General features: G+C 36.7%; 1 protein-coding gene across 1 annotated transcript in view; it reads left to right on the top strand.

Moving 5' to 3' along the window:
- ADCY2 (adenylate cyclase 2) overlaps positions 1-19,749 on the top strand; it is a 159,274-nt gene that overhangs the window by 137,340 nt on the left and 2,185 nt on the right. Inside the window, exons 18-24 of the mRNA XM_026048527.1 lie at positions 753-937; positions 2,460-2,544; positions 8,709-8,867; positions 14,275-14,421; positions 15,584-15,691; positions 17,270-17,384; positions 19,484-19,608. Of these exons, the coding sequence (XP_025904312.1) occupies positions 753-937; positions 2,460-2,544; positions 8,709-8,867; positions 14,275-14,421; positions 15,584-15,691; positions 17,270-17,384; positions 19,484-19,608 (924 nt within the window). The remainder of the gene's footprint in view (positions 1-752; positions 938-2,459; positions 2,545-8,708; positions 8,868-14,274; positions 14,422-15,583; positions 15,692-17,269; positions 17,385-19,483; positions 19,609-19,749) is intronic.

Below are 19,749 nucleotides of genomic sequence, written 5' to 3'. Positions count from 1 at the left end.
TGACACACAGGACATAAGAAAAGGTTGCTTTTGCTGATGGCATGCATTTTTATGTAATCGTAACTCAAGTGAATTTGGCATTTTTTTTTTTTGTTTTATATTAATATTATACATAGACCAAGTTAATCATTTTATATTCTTCTTCCCCAAAACGTATTTCTAGAGTTTGTAAAGCTATATATCTCAGAGGTTCATAAGATCTATGCATACTACAGCAGTTTACAAACACTGCAAGTATAGACAATGGAATAGTAGTTGTTGGATCTGCACATGCTTTGATCTTGATCTTCCCCTATGCTCAGTAATACGTGAAGGGTGGTTATGGTACCCCAGTAAGACTGCAAATCATACAGAGGCAAAGGAGGAAGCTGCCAGTTGACTCTTGCACTGCACTTCCAGCACCAGCAGTGGTGTCCCAAACACAAGCACTTCATGCTATTATAGATAAGCAAATAAATGTGTCAAAAGGGGAGAGCTGAGGAAGATAAATTAGGAGCATAATCTGCATTTTAATGATTTTAGGATGAATTTTAGACCAGTGTGAAAAGGGGCCTATGTTATGAAACACCAATATTTAGTTGATATTGACTCTCCCTGGTACTCTGATTCTTTACATACTGCAATAGATTCTATACTTAATTAGTCAGTTAACTAATCACTTTTATTAAAACTAGCCTAGTCATTTTATTATGTATGATTTGCCACTCAACAGCCAAATTCTACATATTTCCCATTCACTTTTCTTTTGTCAGTATTTTATATACAGCTGCATATTAGGGCTCATTTCCTGCTCTGTTTTCCTGAGGATAAATTATGAGCTGAAAATGGTGATAATGTTGATTGCACTGGTGGGCTACAATGTTATCCTCCTACACACTCATGGATCCATGCTGGATGATTACAGCAAATTTATGTATGCAATGGCACCTCTAAAAAGGTAGGTTGATAATACCAGCTTTTCTAATACTAATTGAAATGAAACACAGGTGTTCGAGGTGCAGATGCTATGTTAGTTCTTACGTCACGAAACTGCTTTTTTATATATATGTTTGGCTATATAATCTATAAATCCTAATTTAAAATCACCACAATGCTGATATTAATATACAAATTAACGTTACACCTGAGATTATTAAATAAAATAAACAAGTCCGGGCAAGATGTATAAGTCATGTAAAATAGGAAGTAAAGTATGGTTTAGTTGACATTGTCTAGTAAGGTCTTTAGAAAAAAATTTCAGCATCACTAAGGTTGTTAAAACATTATTGCTGCAAGTCAAAGGAAATCAGCTTTCCCAAAGCTAGTATGTTGTGTTAAAATGTTAGAAATGCAATCTCAACAATTGAAAAAGAAAAATGTAGACTTACAGGTTGGATAGGTTTCTTGCTGTGCTTGCAAGTCGTTATATTTCCAATGAGTCTACCAAAGTCTTTTGTTACTGGTGAAATATCAATTATATAATAAATAGATAAAAGTATGCCTCTTTTTTTCAAGTGTTACCATGAAAAAAAGATTTGACTTTTTACACATAATTTCTACCTCATCTTTAAAAAAAAAGAGGGGATGGTCTTATACATGGCAGTGCATATGCCAAAAGAGAAAAATGCATATTAAGAGTAGAATTTGGTGTCCTTTTTTCTTATTTTATACACTGTTGAAGATCTTTAGGACACAAAGATGACTGTAGGAAAAGATCCAGATTAACAGAAAAACATATTTTTATTGGGGCTTAGGTCTAAAGATGTAAGTATAACCAAGAGCAGATATTCCTGTGTCCATTCTGTCCATTCTGTGGGGTAGACTATAGAACCACACAACAGGTTAGATTAATCTTGTGGTTCTCAAAGCCTTAATTTTGGCCGTCAAGCTTTGTGTCTGTTCATGTTTTCATACATAGTCAGGTTCTTCTCCACTGGAGTGGTTCTTCTGGTGGCATCACTGGTGTGGAATGTTTCCTATTACCTCTGGTATCTTTTCCCAAAGCACAGTTTTAATAAACTGTAGATAAGATTTAGCTGGTGGTTCTTGTGGTTCTGAGATAAAAAGACATCCTAGAAAGGAGGTGCTCCACCTTCTATTTCTTCACATACCTGAGATGCACTCAAGCTCTCCCTTATGGAGGTAATTTATTACATTAAAAACTTATGCATTTGTCTGCACAGAATAAGCAATAAATGATCTCCATTTGTAAGCAAAGAAGAATTTCTCATCTTAGTATTGGACCTAAAAATATAGGCACATTTGCATAGATTGTTTTAGAACTTAATAAAAATTTTATTATGAAAATAATTGTATTCCATCAAATAATAAGGAATATTCTAAATGGTTACAATTTAAAATGGTCTCAGTTTACACAGCAAAAAGCAGCATAAATTGCAGCATTTTTCTTATTCTTGTGCCAAATGACTTTTGTTTCAACTTTTGAGTAGCTTGCTAAACTGAAACCTTTTATTTTGTAGGCCAGGCATACTGAAAGACCTGAAGACAATGGGCTCCATTTCTCTGTTTATATTCTTTGTCACATTGCTGGTTTTGGGAAGACAGGTAAGATGCACAGTTTTCTTCATCTACATTAGTGAACCCAACATCATCTCATCTTTTCAAACATCTTTTTAGATTTTTCCCTTCTGTTCTGCCCTATGCCCTCAAGTAAGCTACCTTGCAAAGGAGTGTTGGAAGCATCTGAAAAGTGATTTCCTTTATTGCCCTCGAATATGTTCTTAAAGCTCATTTCTGCCATAATGTGGTGGAGAGTGTGGGTGTTACATGGACAGAGTGCTGTGACTGTTGTCCGTCCTGCTGGCCAATATTGTCTCACAGCCTCCAAGTGTGCTCCCATCTGTCTGCATCCATCTGCCGGCTCCCTGGTTGCTTAATTACAAGCTATTTTCTTCACAGTTATTACCATTTGATGCAGACACAGAAACAATGTAGCATGCACATCAAATGTACCACATACTGAGGCGGCAGTTGTATTGGAACTATTAACCAACGGGAAGCTACTCTTTTTATTACCCAGTGGTGCTTTTTCACTAGAAACTTGGTGTCTTACTTTCTGTGGAGTTGAAGGCATGTGCAAGGGCAGTTCTCTCTTAGATCTTCAAGCCTATCTGTGGCTAAGTGCTGCAATGACAGCTCACTGTGCTAGCAACCAGGTGAGGCTCAGGGTAGGGTGGATAATGTGTGTAATATCAATAACAAAAGGAGAAAGAAGGGACATCATCCTCACTATGCGAAGATCAGGGTTCAGTTTCATCAACAAGGAACTTTGTATTTTGCATGGTATAACAGTTTGAGAGTGTCTGTCACACTGATGGAAAAAATGATCCTCTAATTTTAGCAATCTTTGTTTTGGGGGGGCTTTAAGTTTAGATCTTTGTCATAATTCTGTGTGTGTGAATTTTCAGTCAGTTGCCTTTAATTTTTCCACTGGTTTATTATCTCTTGAAGAAGAGAGAGAAAAACCATCTACATTTTCCAAAATTTTCAGCGTAAGTCTAAATAATAATTAGACATGTTTTGAATCAGTATTAGCACAAGCGTCACATAAAACTTGCCTTTTTATGTTTCCATTAGTGACACCGGTAGCAAATGCTTAGGGAGAGAATGGGGAAGGAGAAAAGGCACCTGCATAACGTGACCATTCAGTGAAGCGATGTTGCTGCCACATGCATAGGTGCACGTTGTATTTTTCCCACATTCTGCTGGTGACAGTTTTTAATAGGTACTGGTTGTCCTACTTTTTATTAGGATGTTTAATTCCTTTTTAACCCCTCTTATCTCCCTGTCCTTTTTAGCGCATAAAATGAATTTCACAATTTAATAAAATGACATGTGAAATTGACCTTCTTTTTTGTTACTAAGCTTTCTGCTTATTGCTTTCATTGAGCATCCCTTGCAGAACCAGCTCAAGCAGTTTGGGCAAAGTAAAATACTCTGCAGCCAGGGAAGAGAGATGGGAAATATTGCTGCAGGTTTTCTTACTGGATAACTGTGTTCTTCCTGCATCCTACGTTCCTCCTACCTCCACCTGCCTCCTATCCATTCCCATTGCAAGAGGAGATCTCACCTTCTCCTGATATCCTGATGGTCCTCCTTCATCGCTAGGATACATGCCAAGTCCATGCCCTAATCTTACTGTGAAAGTATGTTGGGAAAAAGGATGGGATTACAATAGAAGAGCAGATCTTTCAGATCATCTATTGGAAAAAACGACAAGTCTGAGACACACCTGTCTTTTTCTGTTGCTTCTTAGAATTCAGACAAACTTTCAACCTTTACAAATTCATCAGAAGTAAAATTCCCTTGTCCATAAAAGCACCGAGCAATTGACAAAACCTTATACTACACTGCTACAGGTATCTCCCCATCAAAAGATATCTGATACCTTTCCCAGATATCAGACACACTGATCCCAAATGTATTTATATAAAATGGAGGAAACCAACACCATGTTTCTCCCCAGTATCTGCTTAGACAAACAGGAATGTACAGTGGAAGAAAAATTATTGCCAAAGCACAGCGCAGTCTCTGACATTGCAGTTCATATTTGGAAGGGCACATAAATATGGGAACTAATATTTGTTGTTCTGCTGGACAACAAAATCATGTATTTAGTAGAGAGATTTTTTTTTTACGGCTAATTGCAACCATCCTCCATCGTAGTTCTTGTTGAGCCTTAACATATCCCAGCGTGCATCTTCCACTGAGAGTTATACACAAGTCATTTCTCCATTTGCTATCATTTTTCTACTGTGCAGATAGTAACATTATTTTTGGTTTTGCACTTTATTTCTAAATACCTAATTGATTATTATAACAATGATAAAGTAAGCAATTTCCCACTACATCAGCTGTGCTGTGCTGACCTAATAGGGAGCCATCAATGAAAAGTCTTTTGACTTCTCCTGTACTGGCATTCATTTTTCTCAGTCCTCGAGGTGAGTAACTGGAAAGTAAAGAACAGGTAAATGGTTTCCCACAAGTACCTGCTCAGAGGCCAGAGAACTGCTGATTTTTATATTAAATAAATAAAAGAATAAATATAAATATATTTAAATATATATATATGGGGAATATGGAGAAGTAGTATGGCATTACAAGCTATACAGCAAACAACTGTTGGGGTCAGCTAATACTGGAAGCTACATAACCCAAATAGCTACTTGGAAAGGTAGGCACTCATTCCTGTCCTTGTGTCTCCTAATGTGAACTGGCACAGCTGCATTTGGAACTCTATAGTTGGCTCAAAATAAGGAAATGATCTGGCTTTAGAAATTAACCCTGGGAAAATGATCCTTTTCAGCCAGATGCTCCCTGATCTAGTTTCATTGTGTGACTGCGTGAATGCTTGTGCCAGAAGAATTAGCTTGGGCTGGAAGGGAGCACTCAGAAGTGAAGCAGAGAAAGCAGAATTGCTTCTTTTTGATCGCAATACTAGCTTAGGGTGGCAAACAAAACATTTCCAGAACTATTCCCTGGCACTGAGATCACATTGCAGTCTGCATGAATTCTTCCTTTTAAAATTGTCCTTTAAAAAATGATGCATTGAAGAATGCTAACTCTTAAAGCCTGCCTCTGCTTGAGGCCTCTCCTATCACTCTGACTATCAGTGAATCCTACTGAATTCATCACACATACCTATAGACCTTTGTTAAAGTCCCTCATGAACTGCCTATCTTGACTTTCTGTTTAGTCAGTGATGAGAATTAGTTCATCTCACTCTGAGGCAAATGTCAAAAATAGACCTGATCCGTGTCCCACTAGAATTTAAAAATATAGCTAAATCCATCTCTGTGCAATGAGGCAATAAGAAGTGAATAAATTCTTGTTATGCGTAACTGCTTTTGCCCGGGAACAAATTACTGCTGATGGAAACCTCTGGATTGCGTTGCCTTGCACAGATGCACAGCAGCATCTTGTCCTAGAGAAAGCCAGTAGCTCGGTGGTGCCTGCAGGACTTCAGTGTCCTTCATGCCTCACTTGATGGCCCACTGTGCCCACCAGCAGAGAACTGCTGTCAAGGGATGTGGTGATTTTGTTAGTGAAGAAGCTTTTCTATCTCAAGGGTATTGTGGCTGCTGATGTCCCTTGCTGAGGTGAAAAGGCTATTTTAACCTATTTACGTTCCGGTATATTGAAAGGGTTCTGCAGCTAACACTTGAAGTATGGAACAACCTTTTTTTTTGTATGTCTGTAAGAATTGAAAGTTTGAAAAATATCTTTAATATCTTTAATCAGGATACATCATGCAAGCAATAAAAATGCAATTTAAACTAAGGTTTAATGAGATGGTGATTTGTTTTCTTTAAATGTCATGGACAATTTGAAGAATGTAATTTCAAAGCTAATTTGTAGAGCACATTGTGGTGAATGATTCCCAGCTTCTCCTTGCTACATTTTTTTTGACAGCCTATATAATTCAATAAATAAGAGTAAGTTATGTTTAATGTTATCTCTTAAAGAAGTGAAATATCTTTTTTAAGACTTCAGCTTATCTAACACTGTTTCTTTTCAATACAGTATCATTCAACATAGAAATACTCATTTTCAATTTTAGGTCAGGCATCCAGTTTACTTTGGATAAAAAGGCCAAGATTTTTGACACTCCATTTTTTAACTGGATTTTTGCATAAATTTACTTGGTCACTTTTGCCTTTATCCTGTACGTGGGGAACTTGGATAGAGTGTCCATTTTGCTTATTCTTGGTAACCTGGCACTTGCTAAGTATATTTGCAAGAAGGAGTTGAAAGAATTTAAATTAATTTCTCTCACTTGAAATATAAAAGACAACTCTTAAAAAAAAGGGACCATACATTTTACATTATATGATCAGTGTTGAGAAAAAGCTGTTTGTGCCCTAAATCCTTATAGGTGGGTTAATTGCCATTGGATATATAAATGATGACAGAGTGCATTAGCAAAACCTTCTTTCCAAATTCCTGCAGAAGCCTGTTTTCAGGTGGTCCCTACCTTCATGTTCCCTCATGTCTCTGCCTATATTTAAGTCCTCACTCACTTTTCATTTGCTTATAATCTGTAAATATCCTGGTAGTATCAGTAATAACATTTAAATACTTGAATATTTTCAGCTTTTTCACTTATTCACTAAGACCAGCCAGATTATTGGGGTGAAGAATCATGTACTGTGAGATCGTAAGACTCATTTTACTTTCTGAATAATACTATATGTATGCTGGAAGAACCAAAATATTTCTTTTATAGTACATTTAAGATCTCCATCAGCAGAAAAATAATTAATCACTCAGGATTTAATAGTGTGGATTTTTTTTTGTTATTAAAATATCTAGACTATATTCAGCCTTCATCAACTAATTTAAAGACAGCTTGAATAGCTTGTTTTCTAGACTTTTAGCACACAATTTTCCCCCCTTTTTTTTCCCCCCCTTCATTTTTCAACTTTTGGTAGGTACATTCATCACCAATTTTTACCTTCATTTTTCTTTGAAAGCTTGCAAATTCATTTTAATATGATCTCAGTGCAGCTGTCTACTCTGTCTTTTGCTGTGATATTAACAAGTTATTTAGAATCATTTACAGCTGCAGTAGTAACCTTCCAGTCAGAAGGACAACCTTCATTTTTGTTGTGAACAACTATTGACTGCTAAGAATACTGAAAAGCATTTGTAGGTTTTTATAGAGTAAGACTGTCATGATAATTATGTTCTGGTCAATAACTGGGTCTTCATGGAAGCTTCAGGATAATATTAAACCACTGGGCTGCACTGAAATGGATCTTGATGTATTTCAGCTCAAATGAGAGATTCAAGCATATGAAGTCTGTGATGTCAAAATAATGCCCTGGAATTTAATACAAAACATTAACAATACAGAGAAAAAGTATAGAGAGCTCCTCAACAAAAACAACAGAAAAAGCAGTTTTATGCATTTATAAACATTTAATGTAAATGGAGCTCCTAAAATACTGATGTGCCAAGAATATAATGCAGTTCCTATATAGTTCCAGTTATTATTATTATTGCTCGGTTGCTGAGAAACCTTTATGAAAAAAAGAGAAGGGAAGGATAACCATTAACATTTCAAGCAGTGTAAAAAACAACAACAAAAAGGTACTTAACAATTTTTGATAATCTTTAAAAAAAATGATGTTTAAAAATATCTCTTAATATTCTTCAAGCATTGCAACTTTTGGCAAGTCCATAAGAGGAGAAAGTATGTATTATGTTAAACTGAAGGCATTTAGTATTGGCAGACTGCTTTTTATTGTACTACTTTCTTCCTACAAAACTGATTGCATGATATATGTTAAAGCCTGTAAAAGCTACAGTCATCCTGCAATGTCCTTTGTTGTAACTGAAAATCTGCATTTTAGATAAATGTCATATTAAGTTAGAACAGTGTAAAAAATGGATCTAAGTGGTGAAATGAATTCTCCTGAAGCCTAAAAGTTAAAAAAAACCCAAACCTTTCATTCTTTGAGGGCACTTTGTATTTCTTTTCCCTACAAGCCCCAAGTTTGGGCCTTGTAAGTCTCAGGCAGTCTATGTCACAGCACATACTTCCAATCTGATTTCTGTTCGATCTGGAATCATACTTGAATGCCCAAAGAGGTAAGGGGTGATGGCCTTGTAGGGGTGATGTACTGTGCTTATTTTGTCTCTTAAACCCATACTCCAGCAGGACAAGATGCCTATTGTTTCTTTACCTCTGTGTCCTCTTGTAACAGAATGAATATTACTGTAGGTTAGACTTCCTGTGGAAGAACAAGTTCAAAAAAGAGCGGGAGGAGATTGAAACCATGGAGAATCTAAATCGAGTGCTCCTGGAGAACGTGCTTCCAGCCCACGTAGCTGAACACTTCTTGGCAAGAAATCTGAAGAACGAGGTCAGCCAACTCTATATATCCTCTGCTTTGTGGGAAAGACGCGTGTCCTGGAAATACCTCTCAGTGCTGGTTTGAACAGTGAGAATATAGATTGACATTTGTTTTCATTCCCCATTACATTTGCATGAAAGGTTTTCTTTACAGCACTGAGTGCACCTTGAAGACAAAAATTTGAAATTATTTTTAAGGGTATTTGCCTTTGGGAGGAGGAAAAAAGGGGGAGATGAAGGGGAAGATTACATTAACATGGATTTAAATTTGAATGATATGCATCCAGATGCATTTTTCCTGGTGTACAGGTTGGAGCTGTATCCAGGTCCTGAATTTACTCTTAGTGACTGCAGGCCTCACATACCAAAGTAAAATTAGCCTGTTTCCTTAAATAGAGGTTATGTTAATTCTGAGAATAGGTTTCCCCAAACTTAAATACCTCTGCTGTCTGCTTATGAACCTATTCTGAACACCAGAGAAGACAACTGGGACACCTCTGTTGGCTTTAGTGGAAAAGAGATCTGCTCTTAATTTCATACTATAGCTTAACAAGGCAAAGAGTGAAAAAAACCCCAACGTATGTAGATAAAGTGACACTTTCTAGAGATATTATATAGAGCAGTTTGAGTTACTTGCGTGCATACAGCAATTATTCAAATAGTTCAAAACTGATAAAAGAGCGGAAAGGTTCATTTTTGAACACCTGAATCAAAAGTGTCAATGTTTTCCCTTTCACTTCAATTTGTATTAAGTATTTGTATTATAAAATCCTTTGTATCAATTCTTTAGTACCACCTGTCAATATTTATTTGATTGCTAATGTTGAATAAAAACTGCTGTGGGGTTCCTTTGAATTCAGCAAAGGCCCTATCTGAAAGCCAGGGTTGCCCAACTCCAATTATCAATCCAAGTATTAAACACAAGCAAATCCAAGTATTAAACACAGCAGAGATGCTGCTTTGTCATTTATGTGCTCTTGCATTGCAACTCCCTGGCAGAGTAGCACCATCTGTTCAGCTTTCTTTGGCAACTGAACCTCTAGGTCCTTAGGTGGGAACAAGCTTTAATAAATGTCCTGACGATCAGCAACTGCAGTGTGCTAAGCTATCCAATGTATTCTGCCAGATAAAGTAAGACTGATTTTATACGATTTTAGTGGCATTCCTTTTCTTCCAAAAAAAACAAACATAAAAAGAGTTATATTCTTTTTGTTTCTCTGAACATAGTTTTCACAGGCAAGGAATTTTCAATCCTTGAACCAAATTTGAAGACAAGATGTTCATATTCCTGAATATTTTCAATGTCAGTAAGGATTAGTCTTTAAAAACATTCTGCACGTATGTACATGGCTTCACAGAAAATCATGTTAAGAGAGGACAGATGAAATGCCTGTTTTCTCGCTGTGAATGTTTTAAGTGAATCAAATACTGATTTGAAGTTTGTGTATTTGTTTCTTTCTTAGTAGGACACATTCACGTTAATATGATTTTACATATATTCCATGCCTGCTAAGTTTAATTTAATGGATCAACAATCTGTTTCAGAATACTGCTTTTCTTAGAATTTGGTGTATGTTTGCAACTGTAAAAGAGAGAGGGAAGAAAAAGTATGATGCTAAAGTATTGGCATGAGGAATGAAAAGGGGAAAAATGTATTATTGATAGGTGAGAGTAGTGGAAATATAAAAAAAAAAAACCCACAAAAACAAGAAGCTTCTTTTCATAGCAAGTCACGTCATTGACTAATGCTGATAGGGTAAAAGTAAAATTGCTTCAGATTAAGTGGTCATAAAGGTTTTTGTTTTATCAGAACCCCTAGAATTTTGTTTCTGCTTGTAGTCTGCATGATGGATACTGAACTAGTTGAGAGAGATAAAAATAACAACCAAAATTAAATGAAAAACAGGAAACAGGACCAGAATAGAATATATTCTCTTTACCTGGCTTACACATCCTTTTCCTATATGGTGTCAGCATGCAGAATGCCTATTACTGAAGAGCAGTCAGGAACATTTGTGCCTCAAGCTGATTTGCAGGCACAATCCTACAGGAGGACTCTTGATGCATCAGCTGCATGAAGTGGCACCTTATCTTGAGCAGAAATTCTAACCTAGGGCAGTTGGAGGGAACAGATTGCAGAAGAGAGGATGGTTTTGGTTTTAGTGAAAGAAAAAGAAGTGACACCAATTCTTCCTTTGCCATCTCTCACTAGTATAGTGAATAAGTTCCATCCCTGTAACCTTGGCAGGTACTGGAAAAGAACACAGCTGCTCTCCAATGCTGGTAGAAATGGAGATACAAACTTGTTCAACGGCTCTAATTATAAAATAAAAAAAAAAAAAAGGTGAAACACAGGGAAATGATGTGGTTGCATTTAATTTTCAGATTAAACATTTTTAAGAGTGCTATTTCAAGAGAAATAGTTGCAGGAAAAATAAGGCTCTCGATTGCTGCAGGCTTTATTATGTGGATGATCAAAATAAATGAACTAGCTGGGGGTACTTGCCTAGCTATAAACAGCACTACTTGTTTCTATGCGGGCATCATGCTACACAGCATTAGCAGGGATGGGTATTGCCCCTGTGTCAAAGAGGAAGGAAGAGAGATGTGTACATGGTCACTAGCTTCATCCTATGACAGGTTACATATGAATTTGTTAATTTATTCTAGAGGTGGAAGGAAGGAAGGAGTAATAACACTGCTCTGTAGAGAAGGGAGCTTAGTGCCTGGAAGCATAGCAGTCAGGCATCCTTTTTGCATAGGTTGGCATGAAGAATAGTAATCCTCCCCATGCCACCACAGCAGTTTATCTGCTCCTGTCTTCTTTAGTCTTATTCTCTCTCCTGCCACAGTGCATGGTGCCCATTGCCATCATTTCAAGGGCAACGTGTCCACTGTCAGGGAAGACAGCAAATCTCCCTCCTAATACCTGATGCCACCGGGACTCCATGTGTGCCATCCATAGGAGTGCTGGATCTTCTGCACATCCATCAGCAGCCCCATCAGGTTAACTCTGGGGCTCAGGCACTACCTGGTGCTGGATACGTCAGTAGGGGTTCAAGGGCAATTGATGTTTGCCCTGGAACTTGTACAAAACTTGTACAAAAGTACACACTTTGTGCTTTTGCTCATAAATTTAAGGGTGCATTTAGCTTCTGGAAATGCTTGTTATAGACTTTCCAGCTACTCCTTTTTTTTTTCTGGTTATACCCAAAGGCCTTCAGGGTTTTAATCTGCTAAACTGTCATCTTGAATGCTGTTGAACAGCACTGAGTTGCACAAACTTTATGTATTCTTAAATAGATGTTTTTTCTAATTCAACTTTTAAATGTCCTGTTTATCTTCTGGCTCTTCTGTTGTGACTACCTCTTTCTACCATCTCTGCTTTATGATCCTCCATAGTATGTATACCATTATCACATCTCTGCAACCTGCATAAATTGGTCTCTTTTTGCTGTTAAGGTTCAGTTATAGCACCAGACCTGTAGTCTTAACTTGAATTTATATTCTGAAAAATACCTTTACTTGGATAGAATATTTGTTAGTGTTAAATTTCATGTACTATTTCATGTGTGGCACTGCCCCAGTGTTACCACTGTGCCTAGATTTTGTCTTTTTTCTGAACTTTACAATCACTAGTGCATCGGTAAGGTAATTCTGTCATATTTTCTGATCACAGGGCACAAAAGCTCTCAAATGAAATACTTCAGCTAAGTGCTCAAAGCACTTAAAATGACTTGATGACAGTCAGCCAGAGGGCTCACCTCTCCCTGCTGTTTGCTTATTTTATTTTATGGATTAAATTTACTTTTTAAAATAGCCTTGAAAAATATACCACAGTAGAAAATAAAAGAAATTAATAATAAAAGGTGTTTATGGAGATGGATTGAATAGGTGACAGAAAAACATTATCACAGTGTTGATATATTGTGATATGAAAAACAGGGTTTATGAAAAACCCTCTTTTGGAGGAGAGTACTGGAGAGTAAGAAGTCCTTCAAAGTTTAATGGTGATCTGGCAGAGATCTCCTGGGCTTTTTTAGACTTGTAGATTGCTTGCACATTTTATTTAGTAACTTCTCATATGTGTAAACAGGCCTCTTTATAATGCTGCTGGTTTTGTATACATGGCTGTGATCTGGATATCAGATACAAACATGTTAACCAGTTTGGCTTTAGGAATGTAAAGAGCAGTGGTGAGTTGCAGCAATATATTCCATGCCTACTGCACAGAAGCACAGTGGACTTTTGGTGATATGTTGCTTATATAATGTTTTAGAAAAGGATCTAGTAGTAAGTCATCTAGCTCCTAAAACTATTTGTATTCCTCCTTGTCTGCATTTTCATGTTTGCACAGAAACTTCCCACACACCTGATCTGAAAAGGAAGCAGCTTAGTCAGCAGAGAGAGGAGAGGCAGTCAACAGTTTTTCTAGTTCTGCTATTTTTCAGTTAGCGATTTACTCTACCTCTACACATGATTTATGAGTTATACCTTCAAAAGAGAAAAGCATTGTGCAAATGAAAGTGCAAGAGAGCTTGGATAAACAGAAAGGGAAGCAATATCTGATGCTTCTTGAAATGACAGGCCAAATCCTCACTTCATTCACATGAGTATTGAAGTTAAGGTTCTATTCCAATAAATACAGAAGTGGACTTTACAATAGCCAACCGTGTCTTTTATTTCCATAGTTGACTTTATGTAGGGATATCAATACTTTTTTTAAAGTATTATTATTAAAAGTGTCCTTTATTTCCTCTCTTTCAGGACATAGATTTGTCTTGAGGGGAAAGATATATTAATGATAGAAGTTTGCTTAAATTTTAGTTCAGGTAACTCCTTCCCTTTGTCTCAGCTCTGTGTTATGAAAAAGGCATGACAATTACTGTTAGGTATCTTGTCATTTTAGATTAGAAACTATCAGGCTTGTGTCGTATTATGCATGTGTCATGCATTGAGATTGTGATTTTGCTTCAGTTTTCTAGTCTTTATAATAACACAAATAGATAATAAAAATTTAGAGACTGTTTTGCAAAATATAGTCCCAGCTGTGCAAATTGGACCAAGTTCTTCCCATGGAAAGCTTCAGAAATGGGCCCTATCTAATAAATTAGTAAAGTATTTTATATTCATTGAGCTAATACCAAGTAGAAAAGAAAAAGAGGTCACTAAATCAATGCAAATATTTTCTGTTCTTAGCATAAAGATGCTAAGTCTGTCTAACAGGTAGGTTTATAAGTTGTTAAAAAAACAATAAATGCAACTAAATGCAAAAAATACCACAACAGAGTTGTAGCACTTTCCATCTACTGCACAACCTCCCTTTTAAGTACTAGGACAGTGAGTTTTTAAAGAAACTTTTAGAGATGGGTATTGTGGATGTTTTACTTTATTCCTTTTTTTTTTCTTTTGGACAGGATCTGTATCATCAGTCGTATGACTGTGTCTGTGTCATGTTTGCCTCTATTCCGGATTTCAAAGAATTTTACACAGAATCTGATGTAAATAAGGAAGGCTTGGAATGTCTCAGGCTGCTAAATGAAATCATTGCTGACTTCGATGATGTATGTATTTTTAACAACAATTAACATACGGTTTCAGTTTTAATAATCCAGGGTATGCACCAGAGAGCATGCCTGGACAATGGTCCTCAAAGAGCTGTCAGGAAAGAGGGTTCATGGGCGTAGTTGTGTGGAAGTTGCTTACAGGGAGTTCTAAAGGAGAAAGGGACTTATATGAGATAAAGCAGATACCAATCTGAGATCAATTTACATTGATTTCAGTTCTCTGCAGTGAGAATCTCATCTTCAACAGAGAAATTTCATCCTTTAGCTAGATCATGAGACACTCACGTATTCACTCGTCATATATTAACTATAGTTTCCAAAGACTAGGGCCTAAAGTCAGGTACCTAAATCTAGACCTCTCTAAATTTTACAGCTCTGTGCCATGCCTGAGCTGTCTTACTTTCATTATATAGCACGTTGATTGGTCAGTATATGAGGAACTTTCAGAAACTGACAGGTTTTCATGTCCTGATTTCTGAAGTTGCAAGCAGAGTATATGGCTACTGCTGGACTGTGAGAAAGATAGCGCTAAAAACCACCTTATTGGAAATAGGATTTGTCTTGAAGAAAGCCATTGGTGATGAAGATTCCAGAAAAAAAGGCATTAAGATCATGCTACAGCTCAGCACAGGCTGCAGCCTGCACTTGTCTGCAGCCATAGGAGGAACTGTAGCTGAAAGAAAACCCATTTGGGCAACAGTGAATTTTTCAAAGCAACATGGGACATGAACAAGAATTCTTTTTATGCCATTTCCATTTTTTAGATATTTACATGCAGAAAGCTTAGCTGTTGGCTCACATGGTGACTCAGCTCTCAAATGAGTGTGAAAGGTCATTGATTTTAAAGAGCTCTATGTACAATATGAGGGAATTTAATCTCTTTACTATAGTTTAGCTACTTTGGAGTAAAAAAAAAAACAAAAAGAAAGAAAGAAAGAAAGAAAAAAAAAACAAGACAAAGATGCTCTTGTGAGCTATATCCATTGGTTTATCCATCCTGAAGTCCTTTATTCCCTGTATATTTTTGAAGACACTTGGGGTCTGATAAAAGACTGTTAGAAGAATTGATGCTGTTAGCACCAATTAGTAGCACCTGACTACAAAAATCTACTGATCTGAATAATGAATAATGAACACAATAACAATTCTTATCTTACAGCTCTTGTCTAAGCCAAAGTTCAGTGGAGTTGAAAAGATAAAGACCATTGGAAGCACTTACATGGCAGCAACAGGACTGAGTGCTACACCCAACCAAGAACAGTACCAGGTACAGTAAAAGGTTTCCATGTCATAAAAATCATTTTCAAGTCATGCTGAAATTCTGCTCATTAAACTGCAGTGAACTGCAGGATATGCATAACACTGTGACATGTATTTTTTTGTTATTTATATATTGTATTAAACTGGCTAAGTGTTTACTTTTGTTCAGGAGTCTTGTTACTCATGCTGCAGATTGAAAATGATACCTTTGTCTTTTTTAAGTCTAAATATGTCCTTTTATTCTAAATACAATACTGTATGCCATTGCTACATATTGCAGTAGAAAGAATTTGGTTTATTGGAAGGGCTGCTGTTTTCTAATGTAAGCTGGGAAGATAATACAGTATACCTGTATTAGCGGTCTGCTCACAGAAATAAGGTTCATCATTGAAAGCAGATTCCTTCATCTCTGGTTAATCTTATAGGGTAAGACTGGGAACTGATAGAAATGAAGTTCAGAGAAGTAATTCATACCTTTGAAGCAAAAGGCATGATCTTCAGAGCACTACAGGTCAGCAACAGAGAGCGAGCAATTATGAATCAACACATTCTCTGTGAAGGATTAACGTGCTCCTGCCAAACTCATGCTCCTTCTAGGCAGAAGCAATTAACACCTGTGCGTTAGGCCTTAGGAAGCCAGAGAACACAAAGGAATAATTTTAATTAGCTCTGACATTTGATACAGGGAGGAGAAGGAAATGAAGAAAGTAATTCAGTGCAGACTGGATATGAGAAGGCATAGAGGAGTTCTCAATGACTACTAAATTAAATTTGTCTTTTGAATTATTTCCAGCAACTGAGACTCAGGAGACCCAAGTTTTAGGGTTCCTTTGGTAGTTTCTGAATAGAAGTCCATCAAAACTTAGAGACTGGATGCTCAAAAATCCATGGGTACAACAAATGTGTCTGGCAGTTTCTAGTCTGCTTCTCCAGCCCAGCCTGGGCACAGCTGCAGCCCACAGAGGCATGAAACTATTTGAGCTGTTTGAGCATAAATTACCCTACAAGGCATTACCCGTAGGCATTAATACCTGCTTAAATCCTGAGTAAATAGCCAGGTAGCTAATGACACCAAACTCCGTAATTATGTTATCGGAACAAGCACTAGCTAAGGCAGGAGGCAGTGTTGACATATGCTTTACAAATATTCAACATTTTCTATGCACCTTACAGCTTCCCTCCTTCAGCTGAGGTCAGCTGTGATGTGCTTGCTAGGATTTCATGATTGCAGGAAATTTGCCACAAGAATGTATTTTATCCACCTAACAATTGAAGACCCTACTGAAAAGAAGCATGTGAGAAACAGGTTCAGTTATTCAGGAAGATAAGATAATCCATGCATTCAATTAAATGCATTTTCTGTATTCTACTATGTGTAGTACTTTGTGATATTTTCAATTAGCTAGGCTATAATTGGGTCTATTATTAGTACATATATACAATCTGTACAGACAGCTACTTACCAAGTCTTTAAACAGCAAGGGATTAAATGCTTTAAGTATTCAATGCATTTAGCCTGTGTTCTCCCGGCAACTAACGTTAAAGAAAACAATTTCGTTCTGTTTGTTTGTCTGTTTACATTCAGGAACCTGAACGACAGTATATGCACATAGGAACCATGGTGGAGTTTGCATTTGCCTTAGTTGCAAAACTGGACGTCATAAACAAGCATTCATTCAATGACTTCAAGTTACGAGTGGGTACGTATCACAGGATTTCCATGATAATATTACAAAGGGCAGAGAGAATTCAGGGTGAAATACTAGCTGATTAACATGTTAGTAGAACTGACCAAAGGGAACATTAAAGTAAATAGCACTATACCCTGTTTAAAAGCTCTCTACATTGTTTGGTTGACCATACCTGCTGTTATAGCAAAAGCATTTCAAGTCAGGCACTCAAATAATGCTAAAGTTGACAGTAATTGGAAAATATGGTCCCACAAGTCTTAGTTTTATGGCAGCTCTACAACGATGGTTCTCAAGACTGTTAATCATGTTAATTTTTGAAAGTTTTCCAGTGTCAAAGGAGACAGACTCTAGTTGCGTATTCAAAATCACATGACTTGGAGGACAGAACCTGGAAACAGGCAGTGAGGTCAGGGTCTGAAACATTTTAGAGGTACTAACCTCAAGCAAGCATACAAAAATCACCCCCTTCTTTCTCAGCATTAAAAAAGGAGGGCATTCCCCTTTTTTATTGTGCTGTATGACAAAGAAGAACAAAGATTATTTGCTGTTTATATTTGTTAGAGGCACTTATATATCAGCTTCTAATAGCTTCTCTTTGTGCATTATGGCATTTCATAAATAGCACTACCGCAACAAGCCACTGAAAAGCTGCTGAAATAAATTAGTTCAGAACTGGTCAAGAGCTATGTGTTCAAAAATGTTTATTTCTTTGTAATAGTGCACAACAGATTTATAATGCAATATATGTAATATGTAATGTGTATATGTAATATGTAACTTGGAAACTATGAAATGGAAGCAGTATACAAATACTGGAAGCCTATATATACTGTAGTGTTTGTAAGCCTATATATCCTCTGAAGTATTTGAGGGTGAACTGGCGTGCGGTTATTCTTTCTTGTCCTTTTCTTGCTGAGCAGCTTGCTTCTCTTTTTGACTGTGCTCATATTTATTTCGCAGTGCCACCCACTGGCAAGTATGATATTTGCCAATCTTTGAACATTTATGTGCTCCTTAAAGCATTAAAAGCTAGTAAAAGCACAAAAGCTTTATATATATTTCTTATATACATATTCTTCACAGCTTAAAAGGGGAAAAAAAAAAGAAGAAAAGAAAATCTAATGTGTCTCCTTGAAGTGTTACAGTAATTGGTGGGTTTATAGAAGCCATGTAGAGATCCCTTATTCCTATCGAGAGTAAAAATTATCTTCTTGCTCTCTTCTTGACAATAATTGTTGCACGCTTGCAAACATACTTTTATCGACAGTATTAGGACAGGTGAAGAGCATGCAAGAGTTAAATGAACAAATTCATTATAGCCACACCAATGCTTTTAAAGCAAGGTTCATGAGGCAAACTTTCATTTTCTAGGGGAAAGAAAGAATGCCCAAATGTGATTTTAAGGTGTTTGCTGTAAGTACCATACAAATTTGACTTCTTTGCTTAATGATGCAAGGAAAAAAAGAAAAAAGTGTCAAAACACCAACACCATGTCCAAAGTTTCATTAAACACCAGGAAGATGCTGGTTAAGGATAGTTCTATTGGTTTTGCATCCTGAGAGCTAGCAATACATTGCTCTTACTCCATATACATTAAACAGACTAGGACTGCTCTATAGGCAATCCGTCTTTTAGGATGAGGCCTCAAACCCTTCCAGTTCTTTAACATTAGTTTATTCTATACTAAGAAGTGAAGAATGATTTTATCATCAGTTCTTTGCAGAACTTTCCTTCTCATTATAAATAGAAATGAAAAGAAATTCTGTTTTCCTAGAAGTAATTCCTCTCCCTACATATGTTTCTCATGCTATATTATAAAGCAACTAACAAGTTATTAGGATAGAAAATAGGAAAAAATATGTAAGTTTTTGAGGATGGTAGGGAGTAGAAAGACTAAAATTAAATGAACTAACTGTTGTCACTTTCATAAACAACATCCTTCTACATATATTGTTGATAAAATACTTGTAGAAAGGCCACTGGTTGCTGTGCCCACTATTTCACACAGGCCAAAAAACATGTTCGTTGAACTGATACATTACTGGATATACTACTTGTCCTAATTTGGTTGAGAGTTTCTTTCAACATAAAGTTCTCGTATTTTTCAGGTATTAATCATGGACCTGTAATAGCTGGTGTAATTGGAGCTCAAAAACCACAATATGATATCTGGGGCAATACAGTAAATGTGGCCAGCAGAATGGACAGCACTGGTGTCTTAGATAAAATACAGGTAGTCTTGGTTTTCTTCTTATCTTAATCCTTTCGATTTAGTGCTTAAAAAACATCACGTTCTTGTGCATTAGAATGCCCACAAGAGAGAAAGAGCGAGAGTGAGTGGGAAGTGTGGGAGGGAGGGAGGGAGGGAGGGAGG

The sequence above is a fragment of the Nothoprocta perdicaria genome, unplaced genomic scaffold (assembly GCF_003342845.1).
Source record: "Nothoprocta perdicaria isolate Ctin4 unplaced genomic scaffold, notPer1 scaffold_55, whole genome shotgun sequence".
In the NCBI taxonomy this organism is placed as follows: Eukaryota; Metazoa; Chordata; class Aves; order Tinamiformes; family Tinamidae; genus Nothoprocta; species Nothoprocta perdicaria.
This window is presented reverse-complemented; position numbering and strand designations above follow the sequence as displayed.